The 14,423-nt window shown below is 38.4% G+C and overlaps 1 protein-coding gene across 1 annotated transcript; it reads right to left on the bottom strand.

Moving 5' to 3' along the window:
- Window positions 1-588: 588 nt before the first annotated feature.
- Window positions 589-14,386, bottom strand: LOC136983175 (prestalk protein-like). Its single transcript, XM_067279831.1, is given in 3 exon segments — window positions 589-953; window positions 956-1,844; window positions 14,303-14,386. Coding segments are annotated over 2 exon segments (966 nt in total). The 5' UTR covers window positions 1,830-1,844; window positions 14,303-14,386; the 3' UTR covers window positions 589-861.
- Between the last annotated feature and the right edge of the window lie 37 nt (window positions 14,387-14,423).

A 14,423-nucleotide genomic window follows, 5' to 3' on the forward strand; every position in this document is an offset into this window, starting at 1 on the left:
AAGTGATTTGAAGCGGCAGTTGTAACATCTGTAAGCAAATCTCTCACAGGATATCTAGAATACGGTGCATGTATACCTCCACGCCAGATTGCTTTATTTATCAAGGTAATAAGTGGTTGTTTTAAATTGTTTCTTGTTCCACAAGACATTGTCCTAATGATATGAATATTTATGGACTTACTACAATCGCCATTACGTTTTACACCTTCAGAATAGTGACTACATTGACCAGCATCGCTTACATCGCTAAGGTCTTTGTAAAGCATGAATGGCCTAATCTTACTTAATTTAAGTAATTGTAGGTTAACTGAGTAACTTTCTCCAAAATACGACAGATGGCACCTGCCTTCGTCCCCCTTGAGCAGCATCCATATCTCAAAATCTAGACATGCCACTATTAGATAACATTGTGTTTACGAGATTTTTTAGAATATCGTAACTTACAATATGCTTTGCAAACACGAGAAATTTGGTATTTAACGTTGTTTTATTAAATTTAAGCAACGTTAGCATTTGAATGTTTATGTTTTGAATTGAAGTACTAACATATTTTGGAAATTTGTGTCAGCTATCAAATACAACCAACACTTGTAAGAACAATAGTTAATATTTAATTATCTTAGCTAGATCACAAAGACATGAAACGTACCGCTGTATATAATATTATTCCTTATAAACAGCCCTCTTGACGGTTCTCTTTACACATCTTTAGCAATTCGGTATATTGAGAATTTGGATTTATACACGACTCGACAATACTATGTATTTTTCCACGATTCTCACTCCACTCCATTACAAGTAAAATGTTCTAGTCAATACATTGTATAACCTCGAATTAAACATATAATTCAAAACTTCGAATTAATGACAACAATCTTTTAATGGGATACATTTGTTACATTTATTTCTAACAGTGCCGTTGATGCATCCACACGAAGCTGGTCCGCATTCAAGGTGCATATAGGATTTGGATTAGTGCACGTTCCATCGCAAGCTCCACAAGGTTTCAGTTCTTCATTCGGTTCAGGACAACATTTTTCTACTGGGATACATATATTATGATTGTTTCTAACAGTACCCTTGATGCATCCACACGAAGTTGGTCTGCATAAAAAGGAGCATATACGATTTGGATTATCGCACGTTCCATCGCAAGCTCCACAAGGTTTCAGTTCTTCATTCGATTCAGGACAACATTTTTCTACTGGGATACATTTATTATATTTATCTCTAACAGTACCGTTGATGCATCCACACGAATCTGGTCCGCATTCAAGGGTACATAGAGGATTTGGATTAGTGCACGTTCCATCGCAAGCTCCACAAAGTTTCAGTTCTTCATTAGATTCAGGACAACATTTTTCTACTGGGATACATATATTAGAATCGTTTCTGACAGTACCCTCGATGCATCCACACGAAGCTGGTCCGCATTCTTCAGTGCATATAGGATTTGGAATATTACATGTTCCATCGCAAGCTCCACAAAGTTTCAGTTCTTCATTCGGTTTAGGACAACATTCTTCTACTGGGATACATTTGTTATATTTATCTCTAACAGTACCGTTGATGCATCCACACGAAGCTGGTCCGCATTCAAGGGTGCATATAGGATTTGGATTAGTGCACGTTCCATCGCAAGCTCCACAGGGTTTCAGTTCTTCATTCGGTTCAGGACAACATTTTTCTACTGGTATACATTTGTTATATTTATCTCTAACAGTACCGTTGATGCATCCACACGAAGCTGGTCCGCATTCAAGGGTACACAGTAGGATTTGGATTAGTGCACGTTCCATCGCAAGCTCCACAAGGTTTCCGTTCTTCATTTGGTTTAGGACAAACTAAAAATGAAAATAAAATTTATAAAATGTACTCATTTATATACTAGATAATATTTTTGTATATAAACTACCTTAAGACCACCAGCGGTTTGGCGGCCAGCAGGCAGCCTTCATAATACAAATTCGTTCCACTATAAAAACTTAATTTCTCGTAACGTAATAAAACATTACACAGAAATTAGTTTTTTATTCATATAATAATATGAAAAATGTAGAGACAAAATTGTAAGTCCAAGTTCTTTTATACAAATTTTCTAATTAATTTTACTTAAAAAAAAAATATTGTATTTCAATACATAGTTTTATCGCCTTTCTTTAAAATACACTGAAATATTCTATCTTGCATTAAGAAAATGAGCTTTCGAACCTCCGATTGAGCGATTTTGGACCAAGCTTACTTGATGGCGATCTCGAGTGAACTGGTGTCATGAAACTGCTGGCTACCATTATATACCATCCTGGAGAGATGTGACCAGATCTTTTTAATCGAATTAAGATCGACACTTCTCGATGGCGAGGCAATGACGTCAACATTGTGGTCTGAAAACCATCTTTGAGTGCTATTAGCCGGGTGAATTGGTGCGTTATCTTGTTGAAATATCCATCCATCGCCTCACAGTTTTTCCTCAACTGGGAGAAGAGACTCTTGAGGCATCTGCTGGTAGTCCCCATACGAATATCAACAATCACGATGTCAAACTTTTTGCCCCATTAAATTGCAGCCCAAATCATTGTGGATCCACCACCGAGCTGTCGCTTCGAGTAGGTCTTTGCTTTCTTCTGGGTGTCTCTTCAATATCGTTGATATCCATCCGATCCATCCAGGTTAAACTTATTTCATTGCTGAAGATAACCCACGACTTTTTCTGTCCAGCCCGTCTGCTAAACTCTAATTGCTGCTTCATGTGCCTTTAATCAAAGCTGGTTTGCCCTTTATTTTGATATATTTTAGGTGATCCACTTCTTGAAGACATCAGAGGAAGGTTCGTGAATGATTCCTGAATGATACTTGAGCTATTATTCAACTTTAATCTGAAGAGGTCTCCTTTTTGGACCACCGCGGATTGGATAACTGCTGATTTGGCCCCTCTTGAGAAGGAGAGGGCTCGCGCCCATTAGTCTACCCTCGAAGATATTGAATCGCGGCGAACTTCAGAATTGACCCTATGGGACCAGCCAGCAGTGACCAGAGCATAAATACCACTCTTTTCGTAGTCACTCAAGACGATACCTTTACTCGTAATCAATACTTAATCATACCAGAGTCGATAGATATATTGCTTCTTGCGCTATACTCTCAAGTACAGTTAATGCCTGAGGTTGCCGATCAGTGGCGTGCCGTGACATTTGATGACAGGGAAGTTGTGTTTCTGTAAGAAGCCGACTTCCAGGGGCAATCAGTTAATTGCGCGTCAGTGATGGTCTAGGGCAGTGGTTCTTAACCTTTTTATACTCGCCGCCCACCAAATATTTCATAATTTTTTTGTGACCCCCATTTTTTAATAATAATTTATATTTGATAATTTGATAATTTATCTATAATAAATTGATTTTTTTATTATTGCTTTATTTTTTATATAATAAATGTAAATCATAACTTTATTATTTCATTATCTATTTAAATAACATTCAAACTTCACAATTAAACATGAAAACTCATTAATTTTTAACAGAAAATAAAATAAGAAACATGTCGATAAATCGATCCAATGCCGATGCTAAAACTAAACTAAAACTAAAACGCCCACTTGTCGTAAGGATTTTGCATATCTTTTGCCAAAATATTTAAATTTTCAAAGCCTACTATTTTTCCTAATTATTTTTAAAATTCCAAGCATTAATAGTTTCTTAAAATTGCTTTAGAATAAAAGAAGTAAATACTGCGGTGTAAGTAGCATATTTACATTTATTTCTTCTGTACTAACAAAGTTGTATGTAGGAAGAAATACAAAATAAATAAATAAAAACTAAATAGGAAAACTTTATCTTTCTTATTTCACTTTTCAATACGATATTCGGATTATACATCAATTTTCTTTTTATTATATTCTGAAGGAAATTTTGCATAATTTGGCGGCCCCGGCAAACTTCTTATGGACCCCCAGGGGCCGCGGCCCCCTGTTAAGAATCACTGGTCTAGGGTCCATTCGTATTCATTTGTTCGATAAGCCAGTAAAAACTGTAGACTTCTCTAAATGTATTTTTAATATCACAATTACATTCTGAATCGCTAGCCACGATATAAGGGCTAAAATTAAAAATAAATTATAAAAACTTACTCGGTGAAGTAAAATGTGCGGTGGATATACATACCCGGTACAATATATTGTTCAATTGTATTAATATACTTTTAAAAAAAATTATAATTAAAATATAACTTTGTGAAGAAACGTACATAAAAATAACATAAAATATTCTTTACTTTTTAAATCTTAAAACAATCCACTTAGTCAAATATCTTGATACGAGTAGCTAATGGATGGAACTAGCTAGTGACGGTCCAGGTAGGTGTGTAGTGAGTGTGTGCGTGCCAAATCCCGAGGGTGCCGATACCGGTCAATGTCAAATGCCTCTTTTGTCGCATCACCAGTATATCTCAAAGGACGCCACAGGGCTGTTGTAAATTTTAAACGTTTCTCACAGTAGCTGTAAAAATCTAACTATGTAAACTATATTTCACCTTCCAATGACCTTCCCTTGTATTTTATAAAATATAAATTTTCATATTTTAACGTACTTTGAATTAATTAAAATTAATATTTTATTATAACTGCATTATGTATCTTTTACAAATTTCTATACTACATGTGAAAAAAAAACGATAAGATTGCTATTGTATATTCGAATAATTCGGTGGCGGAAGGAATGTCGAAACCGTGGTTAGTCTCCAATCAGCCAGATTATATAGGCATTGGCGCATGCGCTTTACAGAGCACCAACGTGACGTTTAGCTGGTAGAAGCGACACACGCGTAAAGAGTCCAATTTTATATCCCGGACCGGTTCTGAGCCGTTAGCCGCCTGCTAGATATTCGGCCACCCTCGCCCGATTATGTGAATTACGAGCAGACTAGATCGACGGCGGACAACCCCCGGCCCGCGGGCCAGCTACGGCTGGCGAAAAGTTTCTATCCGGCCCGCGAGATCTTTAATAGATTATTAAATTGGAAAAATAACTAATTAATAGTTATTTTTCCAATTCTTTGTAATTTTCGAAAACGATAAGAGAAATAAATGTAGTAATTAACTTTTTATTTATTTATTTCATATTTGCAGACTAAAAAAATTACGAGTTACAAGAAGGCGTCAATTGACTACTACGGACCGCGGAAAAAACGTAAAATTTATTCTGGCCCATGTTATGAAAACGGTTGCTCACCCTAGACTAGATTTATAACTTAACCCAACCGATAGGAGTTTACTGGCATGTTTTTATGATAGTTCTGTATAGTTGACAGGAGTTTTAAAAAATCCATTAAAATATTTGATATATTTATTCTGCGTATCGCTCTCCCATCTTATATTACTTACGGATTTCAATGTTAAACCGGTGATATTACGATTTAGTACGTCCCATCTGTAAGGGATGCAGAAAAAACGTGTACAATTCTAGTACAGTGTTAAAAAATTAACTGTTACTTTGGCAGCATCATTTACAACCAAATTTAATGAATGAGAAGTACTGTACAATGGTACAAAAAAAGCTCTAGAATTTATTTTCCTTAAATTTACGATTTATATATCCGTTGTCATAAAAATTTGTCTTTCCACTGTCTTTCCCAAGACTACAGATATTCGAGTACAAAGTAACCGGTTTCGACTTATTTCTACTTAAGTAGTAGTTAAATAATTAAGCGATTAGGGAATTAGAAACATAAATAAAACCCCGATGAAAGAGCCGAAATTTTACTTAAACAGAAGCTTAACCGAACCAATCTCTTGCCGAGTACAGTGGGGTCTGATCTCTTCGTAATATTAGACGTAATAAAGACAAATTTTTCCAGTTCAATGAGAGTGACCGAAAAGTTGTAAATTTTGGGAATTTCCGTGAACACTCGGTCCTAAAACGAATTAGTTAGAAAACCAACGACGGACAATCTGTTAAGTTTAACAGTATTTAGATGTTTACAGCTGTGGTGAGAAACGTTTAAAATCTACAACAACCCCGTCGCGTCCTTTGAGATTATACTAGCGATGCGACAAAAGAGGCATTTGACATTGACCGGTATCGGCACCCTCGGATTTGGCACGCACACACCTACCTGGACCGTCTCCGATTCCATTCATTAGCCACTCGTAGGGAGCTATTTCACTAATTGTAGTGGATTGTTTTAAGATTTAAAAAGTAAAGAATATTTTGTTATTTTTATGTACGTTTCTTCACAAAGTTATATTTAATTATAAGTTTCTTTAAAAGTATATTCATACAATTGAAGAATTTTTTGTACTAGGTATGTATATTCGTCACACATTTTGTTTTACTAAGTAAGTTTTTTTTATAATTTTAATTTTAGCCCTTACATCGTGGCTAGTGATTCAAAAATTTATTTTAAAAAAGTTTTGGTTCGAGACCATATAATGAAAAAGAAAACATTATTAAAAGAGAAAGACCAATGCCTAAATTAAATATAAATACGTCGACAAAAAAATTTCGACATTTTGACGATAAAATTTATGACGAATGACGATTCTTTCGTAAAATTGAAACAATTTGGAAATCAAAATAGAATAGAATTTAACATTGGTAGACAATATAAAATAAATATTGAAAATTATAACTAGATAATTACGATTAATAGATATATTTAAATTAATAGAAGTTATATGTTTTTTCTCAAAGCGAGAATTGGCATTTAGAGGGCGTAGGGAATTTATTGAATCTAATAACGGAGGTAATTATATTGAACTTTTCTTATTTATTAAGTACGTCAGATAATCTATTAAAAATACATTTAAAGAAGTATACGGTTTTTACTGGCTTATCGAACAAACGAATACGAACGGGCCCTGACGCGCAATTAATTGATTGCCCCTGTAAGTCGGCTTCTTACTGAAACACAGCTTCCCTATCATCAAATGTCACGGCACGCCACTGGCAGATACCCATTAGAAATCGGCCGAACCCCTTTAGATTTAGTCAGTCGGAACAGATACCCTTTTCCCCTACGCGATTTAGACAATTTGAATACGAAAACAATGGACAAGGTGTTCCGTTGCCCTTTTATCCCCCGCGTTACGGTCTAGGTTGGTCGGAAGCAGCTTCGATACGGAGCGCGCACCGATCCTCGTAGCCGCCCCTCGATTTTTAGAGTTACCTGCCCCAGAAAATATGCCCGTAGATAATAAACAAACGCGAGACTCCGACAGAGTCATATCGGTTGCGTTTAGAGAACGAAATAGCGAAATAAATCGACCGCCGATAGGTCCAGAGACACCCCAATTAGCGGGAATCAATAAATCAAGAAGTAGAGAATTGCCTCCTTGTACAATAATTTGCGAGATAGAAAATAGGAAGGTTCAGCTGACAATAGACACAGGTGCAGCTGTTACTTTAATTTCTAGAGAGCTATTCCCCGATACAACGCGATTGCCGCGAGCGGAGACTAGAATAGTAGAGTTAATAAGTGTCACCGGACACGTTATCGAGACATTCGCAAAGTTTAAGTTAAAATTCCAAATCGGACGTTTGACCTTTTTCCATGATTGTTATTTAGTGCACCCCGAGATTACCGTGCCTAACGACGGACTCTTAGGTAGAGATATTATTCAAAAATACGACGTTACGACCTTTAACCGAGTGACCCACAGTGACGTTTTGGGACTAGCCGAAATAAAAGAAAGCGACGATAGTTCAGAATTAAACGAAAGCGTCGAAATTAAGCGCGAGAAAGCAGGCGTAAAAATACGCGCACCGTCAAAAGACGATTTAAATGTAACTTTAAGTAGCGGTAGCGAAAATAGAAATATAGAAAACGCGGAAACGAAAAAGAAAAATAAACGCAAGCGAAATAATAAGCGAAAAACTAAACGGGAGAAGTTAAAACAAACAAAGGTTAATAGTTTAGAGCAGGTGACGTTAGAGGAAGTGACGTTAGCCGACGACTACGTCATTCCCCCGCGGTCAGAAGTCATTGTAGAGGGGAAAGTTCATTCCCGTTGACGGGACAATTAGGAGTTATTGAACCGACAGTCCCCGAACGGAAAGACGTGTTTGTTGCCCACATGTTAGTCAAAACACGGAAGCGGGGTAGAGTACCCGTTAGAATAATGAATGTAATAACACAACCGATTAAACAGAGGAAGTAAGTTAGGAACTTTTCTCTTAGCGGAAGAGGAAACAAAGGAATAACGAAATAAAATGACGCGATTAAACGAAAACGAACTAACTAGAGCTCAATTTGCGAATTTATTTAACTTTAGCGAAGTAGGAAAGAATAAATTAACCCCTCTATTAGATTTGTTATATAAATATAAGCATGTATTCGCGAAGGACGATTTCGATTTGGGTTATTGTGACTTAGTAGAGCATAAGATAGATACTGGAAATAATCCCCCGATACGTCGTGCCCCATATCGAATTCTATATGCCCAGAGAGAAATAATGGATGAATTAGTGGATAAAATGATAAAGAGCGGAGTGATAGAGCTCTCCAGCTCCCCGTGGGCATTCCCAGCTTTGATGGGCGGTAAATTTGATAAAAGTTATCGAATGGTGGTGGACTATCGCCAATTAAATAAAATTACCCAGTTAGACCCTTATTCGTTGCCCCATATCCAGGAATCACTGAGTTTGCTGGGAAGAGCGCGATACTTTTCTTCCATGGATACCCTAAAGCCGAATGGCACACATGCGGCGCGGCAAGGAAAAGCGGCAGAATGACGTCACTTTTTCTCGCCGCAGAGGTCTATTTCGTGCCGCTTTTCTCATGCTGCAAAAGTTGGTCGAATTCTATCTTTCGCGGCGGCCGCCGCCAAGACGCGTTTCTATCAGCCAATAACATTTCGTCTGGCTGTCACGTGAGAAAATACAATCACGTGGTGTTTTAATGGCGGAAAGTTCGACGTGGTTAACCGAGATAACTAACATCATAATAAAGAGGAAAGAATAATAAATTTAACACAAATTCTACACAGATACAGTAATCATATATTATTTAATTCAAAGAACAAAACAACCGAATCTTACTCGAAATAGTATTCTTTATCGAGAGATCTTAATCGAAGAATAAGCCTATTTTGTACATCAGTTCTTTATCGATCCAACAAAATATCTCTGCAAGATTCTTGCCAATACGATATCTCTAATCCAAAATATTCATTCGAATCTTCGACGAAATCTTCTAGCTAAATAAAACGAGCCGTACAAAACAAAAGTTGTAAACACGTGGATAGCGGAGCGTCGATATCGTTCGCCATCTTGAATACTGAACGCATGCGCCGAAATGTAAACGGATTGCCGCTTGTGTGGTCGTGCTGCCGCGCGGCGAAGACGCGTTTGCGTCACCGCTTTTCCTTGCCGCGCCGCATGTTTGCTTCCATGGATACCCTAAGTGGATTTTGGCAGATTCCCTTGAGCCCTGAATCCAAAGAAAAGACGGGGTTTAGCACTCCGTCGGGCCATTATCAATATAAAAGGAAATTTTGACTACAGTACCCTTGCTTAGGTCCCCAGATTTTAACAGCCCCTTTATATTGGCAACAGATGCTTCCAACACAGCGATAGGTGCAGTGTTATCACAAAAGGATGAGCGGGGAGAGCTTCCTGTAGCGTACGCAAGCAGATTGTTAAAATCAGCCGAGAAAAATTACAGCACAACAGAAAAGGAATGTTTGGCCGTGATTTGGTCGATCAAACACTTTAGACCCTATCTTTACGGGAGAAAATTTACAATTATCACAGATCATAGACCCCTTAGGTGGCTTATTAACGTTAAAGACGAAAGTTCGAGACTTAGTCGATGGAATTTGGCATTACAAGAGTATCAGTTGGAAATAATTCATAAACCAGGCTAAGCCGAATGCCCGTAGCGAAAATTTGCGAGATGCAACCTATATATAGGTACAAATAAAGGTACAAATAAAGGAACAACAGTTAAAGGATCTCTTTTGTAAGCAAATTAGACAACAGTTAATGGGAAATTCGTCCTCCCATGAAACAAACGTAGACTTCGCAGATTATTATTTAGACGCAGACGAAACCCTCTATCATCGAAAGGAAAACCCCGAGAGAAACGAAAAATGGGATAGAACAGTCGTACCCAAGGTTATGATAGACTATGTCTTAAAAATGTTCCACGATATCCCTAGTTCAAGACATGTGGGTAAGAAAAAGATGCGAAAGAAACTACAGACACAGTTCTTTTGGCCAGAAATGAATAAGAACATAGCCCATTATTGCGATAGCTGTCAAGAGTGTGCGATGAGGAAAAGGCCACAACACGGACACCGAGCCCCACTGCAGACGTTCCCTCGAGTGTCGAGACTCTTCGAACGCACTGCACTGGACATCCAGGGTCCCCTTCCTATTACTAGTAACGGCAACAAATATCTGTTGGTCTTTATCGATCATTTTTCTAGATGGGCCGAAGCGATCCCGTTGCCCGACATTACGGCAAAAACAGTGGCGAAAGCGTTCGTCACGCAGATTATTCTCAGACATTCGGTCCCGAAACAATTACTCACTGATAGAGAATCCAATTTCGTTTCCAAGGTTATGAGGGAGGTTTATGAATTGTTAAAAATAGAAAGACTCCTTACTACAGCGTATTACCCCCAATGTAACGGAATGGTGGAGCGATCGAACAAAACGCTGATAAATATTTTAACCCGTTATGTTGACGCGGATCAGCGCAATTGGGATGAGATGATCCCGTATGCTCTCTTCGCGTACAACACGACAGTACACTCGAGCACTAACGAAACGCCCTTTTTCCTTTTGTATGGACGCCATCCGACTTACCCCTTTGACATCGTTATCGAACCAAATAGACCCAGATATTACATAAATGAAAATTACGCGAACGAGTTAAGAGCGAGGATGATTTCAGCCCACAAATTAGCCCAGGAACACGCGGAAAAAGCCGCGCACGATAAAAATACCTATCATCAACGTATGCACAAGCCATACAAATTCTCAATTGGAGACAGAGTTTTTGTTAATGAGGTAGTTATACCCGCGGGAGTGAAGCGAAAATTGGCCCCGCGATGGCTCGGTCCCTATAGAATAATTGCGGAAACGAACCCCGTAGACTTTATGGTCCAACACATCCAATCCAGGAAGAAATTACACACGCATGCTAATAGGCTGAAACCTGCAATCGCTAGGTTGGAATTTGTACCACCCGATGCAGAAGAAGGAAGTCCTGGCGCGAAAAACGCAGATCCGTCACCCCTAACGGAGGTGCAACCTCAAACAGAACAGGTTAACCCCTGGGACGAAAAATCATTTTAGATTCACGGCAGCAAAGCCAGACAGTATCACGAGCACCGCCGCCGGAGACACGGAAGTCGAACAACCCGTGATCCCGTCACAACCTACACACAACTATGCTCTCCGAAGTCAAGGACCAGTAAGCGATTACCCCTGGGTTCTTCCCAAGTCTTCGGGAAGTATACAACCAAATGTGGGAGCGGTACGGGACGCGAAGGTCGCCGAGACCGGTCGGCAAAACGAGGGCCTTCCGCGGCTGCCACACCCTACTCCAACTGGATTATTCGCCGATTGTAAATGGTAGCTTCTCTTTCTTGTGAAAGGGAGGATATCATCTTCCAACTGGAGCGAGGTCTATTGTAAATACGCGTGCGCATTTAAATCAATTGTCACCAAATCGAAACTAGTAGCAAGGGCGTCGCCAGCCAATGGGCCAGGGGGGGCAAGATGATATAAATTGACAGAGGATATGAATTGGAGGTAAAATAAAAACGATTCATACATTTTAAGAAGCTTAAGATTATTTTAATTAAAACATAATCTTCTTGGGTTTTTTATGAATTTTTCTACTACTTTATTATTAAAATCCTTTATGTTCTCATTGATGATCTTTCTATGGACACTCATCATTGCAAGACCATTAAGACCATATAAACATATGTTAACTTTGTAAGCCTTTTTTTTTTTTTTTTTTTTTAACTCTTTCCGCCCTGTGGGCACTAAGAGGGCCTCTTTTAGAAGGCCCATTATGGGTTCGGCCAGGCCCACAATGGGGCGACCGGGTGGTGAGGGACGGGGCCCGACATATCCGAACGGACCACCCCCCGAAAAATTCCTGGGGATTTTCGACCCGTTCGGATTCGATCCCGGGTCCCCCAGAGCGGCAGGCTGCCACCTTGACCGCTCGGCCATCCGGCCGTCACTTTGTAAGCCTTAGTTAATTATTTATTAACATTTGAATTTATATGTTAAATTTTGAGGAAATTTTTATAAGTATCTGAAAAATTCTAACTATTTAAAAAAAACATGAAATAATTAGTGATGATAAAAGTTATTTTTATTATAGAAAAGATATGTCACTTTATGATTTAAAAAAATTATATTTATTACAAATGCATGGCATCGTTTTTACATTCAACATAAACACGCATAGGTGTGCGTTTCAGGTCGCATCGCGCGGGAATTATAAATAGGGCAATAAATGACTTAGCATTTAAATAATTTTTTTCGCATGTCTAGGGAGGGGCAACTGCCCCTCTGCCCCCCTCTGGCGACGCCCTTGACTAGTAGTAATGTAGACTCCCTTTTTGTTAGATAACAATGAGAAAAACTGTAACAATTTATTCGCTGGGGCGTGGTGATAACATATATCGCGAGAAAGCTTCGGCAAATGGCCGATGTTGATAAAAAAAAAAAAACATTTTGTCCGGAGGAAAATGAAACGAAAAAAATCATATTCACATACGCGCTGTTCAAATGAAAAATTGTTTCGAGAAAAACATGATTCGAAAAATCTGTCGAGATCGAGCGATTCATATGGTCCAAATGTGAGGAAAATTGTCCCTCCTATTTCAAACGCGCGCGAGACAATCAAGTCTGTCACAAGAAAAAGCCACAGTCAAACGACTGACTCAACGGAACATGACGATATTCGGAAGTAATGTCGATGTTGCCATCAAAAAAAAAACTTCACAACGTTAAACTTTTAACAGAATCGACGGAAATATAAAGCGAGAGTCGCCGGAACTCGAGGAGAGCGATTCAACGGGAAGTTAGATCGGAACATCGTGCGCATCCCGTCTCCCGGGCCTCCATACGTCGGACTGGACCCAAGAAGAGGAGAAGACACCCGTTGGAAGAACCTCCTCGACAACGACCCTTTCATACATCGAAGTTCGTCGAACCGACTCTCCGCTACGCATAAGAGAGATATTTAGGGGGGGCTAGAAACTTGTAAACTCTCTCCGCGAGAAAACCATTAGAAATAGAATGAGCACGCGTTTCGCGAGCAACGTAAAACTATCTGGTTCTCCTCCCCATAGGAGTATTTGTACCTGTATTTAATCGCATATGTAACCGCATGTATTTAACCTATATATCTTACCTTTAGATTTAGAATAAATGTTAATGTTGTTATGTCTCCTGTCAATCAAAGAACACCTGTCGACTTACTTACGACCTTCCCACTCACGTTTTGCCCTCCTAGCCATCCGAAACGACACCGAGGTCAGGCTTTACCATTCCGTGCAGATTAAGTGGTCAGGAAGGGATTAACCCCTGACTCCCTGCTTATCTCACAAATATTTATTAAACCAGTGTAGTAGCATTACAGCTATTGGAGGCACAAAAGCCAGTATATCTATCGACTGTGATAAAACTAATAAATAGCAATTGTGGAAGTCGTAAACACTAAATATTTACATAATGCAGCCGCCACGGGGTAAACAATTTAAATTGAAAAACCTAGTAAGAAAAGAAAAGGGAGACCTTAAAACTTACTGGCAAAAAATAAACTTAAAACGTAACAAAAATTTTTATAAATAATTGCTATCAAGTCATAAAATCCTAAGAAAAGATTTTTCACTAAATAAAATTTAAAATACTGCAATTAGAATAAAGGATCATGCGTTTGTGATGCAAAAAACAGCAGCTAATTTCGTCGTATTGTTTATTACACGCAGAGACTGATAGACTACTTATATTTATACAGTAAACCTATTTAAAAGGAACCGATCATATTCTCCGTTCAAAATTAAGCGTTTCCGTTTTAGCAGGTTTCCTTTATATACAGGTTTGTGTGTTTAATACTTATTACTCAAATAGAAAGTTGGTGAGAAACAGTAATGTATGCCATAGTTACAATGAAAGTCATAATGTTAAAACTGTCTGAAATCTATTTCCCATTTAGGCAGGTTTCCGTTTCGTAGAGGGTCTGTTCAGACTGTAGTAAATTTTGAAAACACTAGCAAATTCCATACTGATAATAAAATATTTTAAATAAACTAAAAATAATCTGGAAAAATTCTTACCTCTGTCTGCAACTATATTCAGTACATCAACAAAAAATACTGAAACCAAAATAAATTTAAATGGACTCATACTTTACTGTATTGTGGAGAGACAACTGGTGTGAAACTTCGAGGATCTCAG

The sequence above is a fragment of the Centruroides vittatus genome, unplaced genomic scaffold, assembly GCF_030686945.1.
Source record: "Centruroides vittatus isolate TY-2023 unplaced genomic scaffold, ASM3068694v2 contig_877, whole genome shotgun sequence".
NCBI classification, from domain to species: Eukaryota; Metazoa; Arthropoda; class Arachnida; order Scorpiones; family Buthidae; genus Centruroides; species Centruroides vittatus.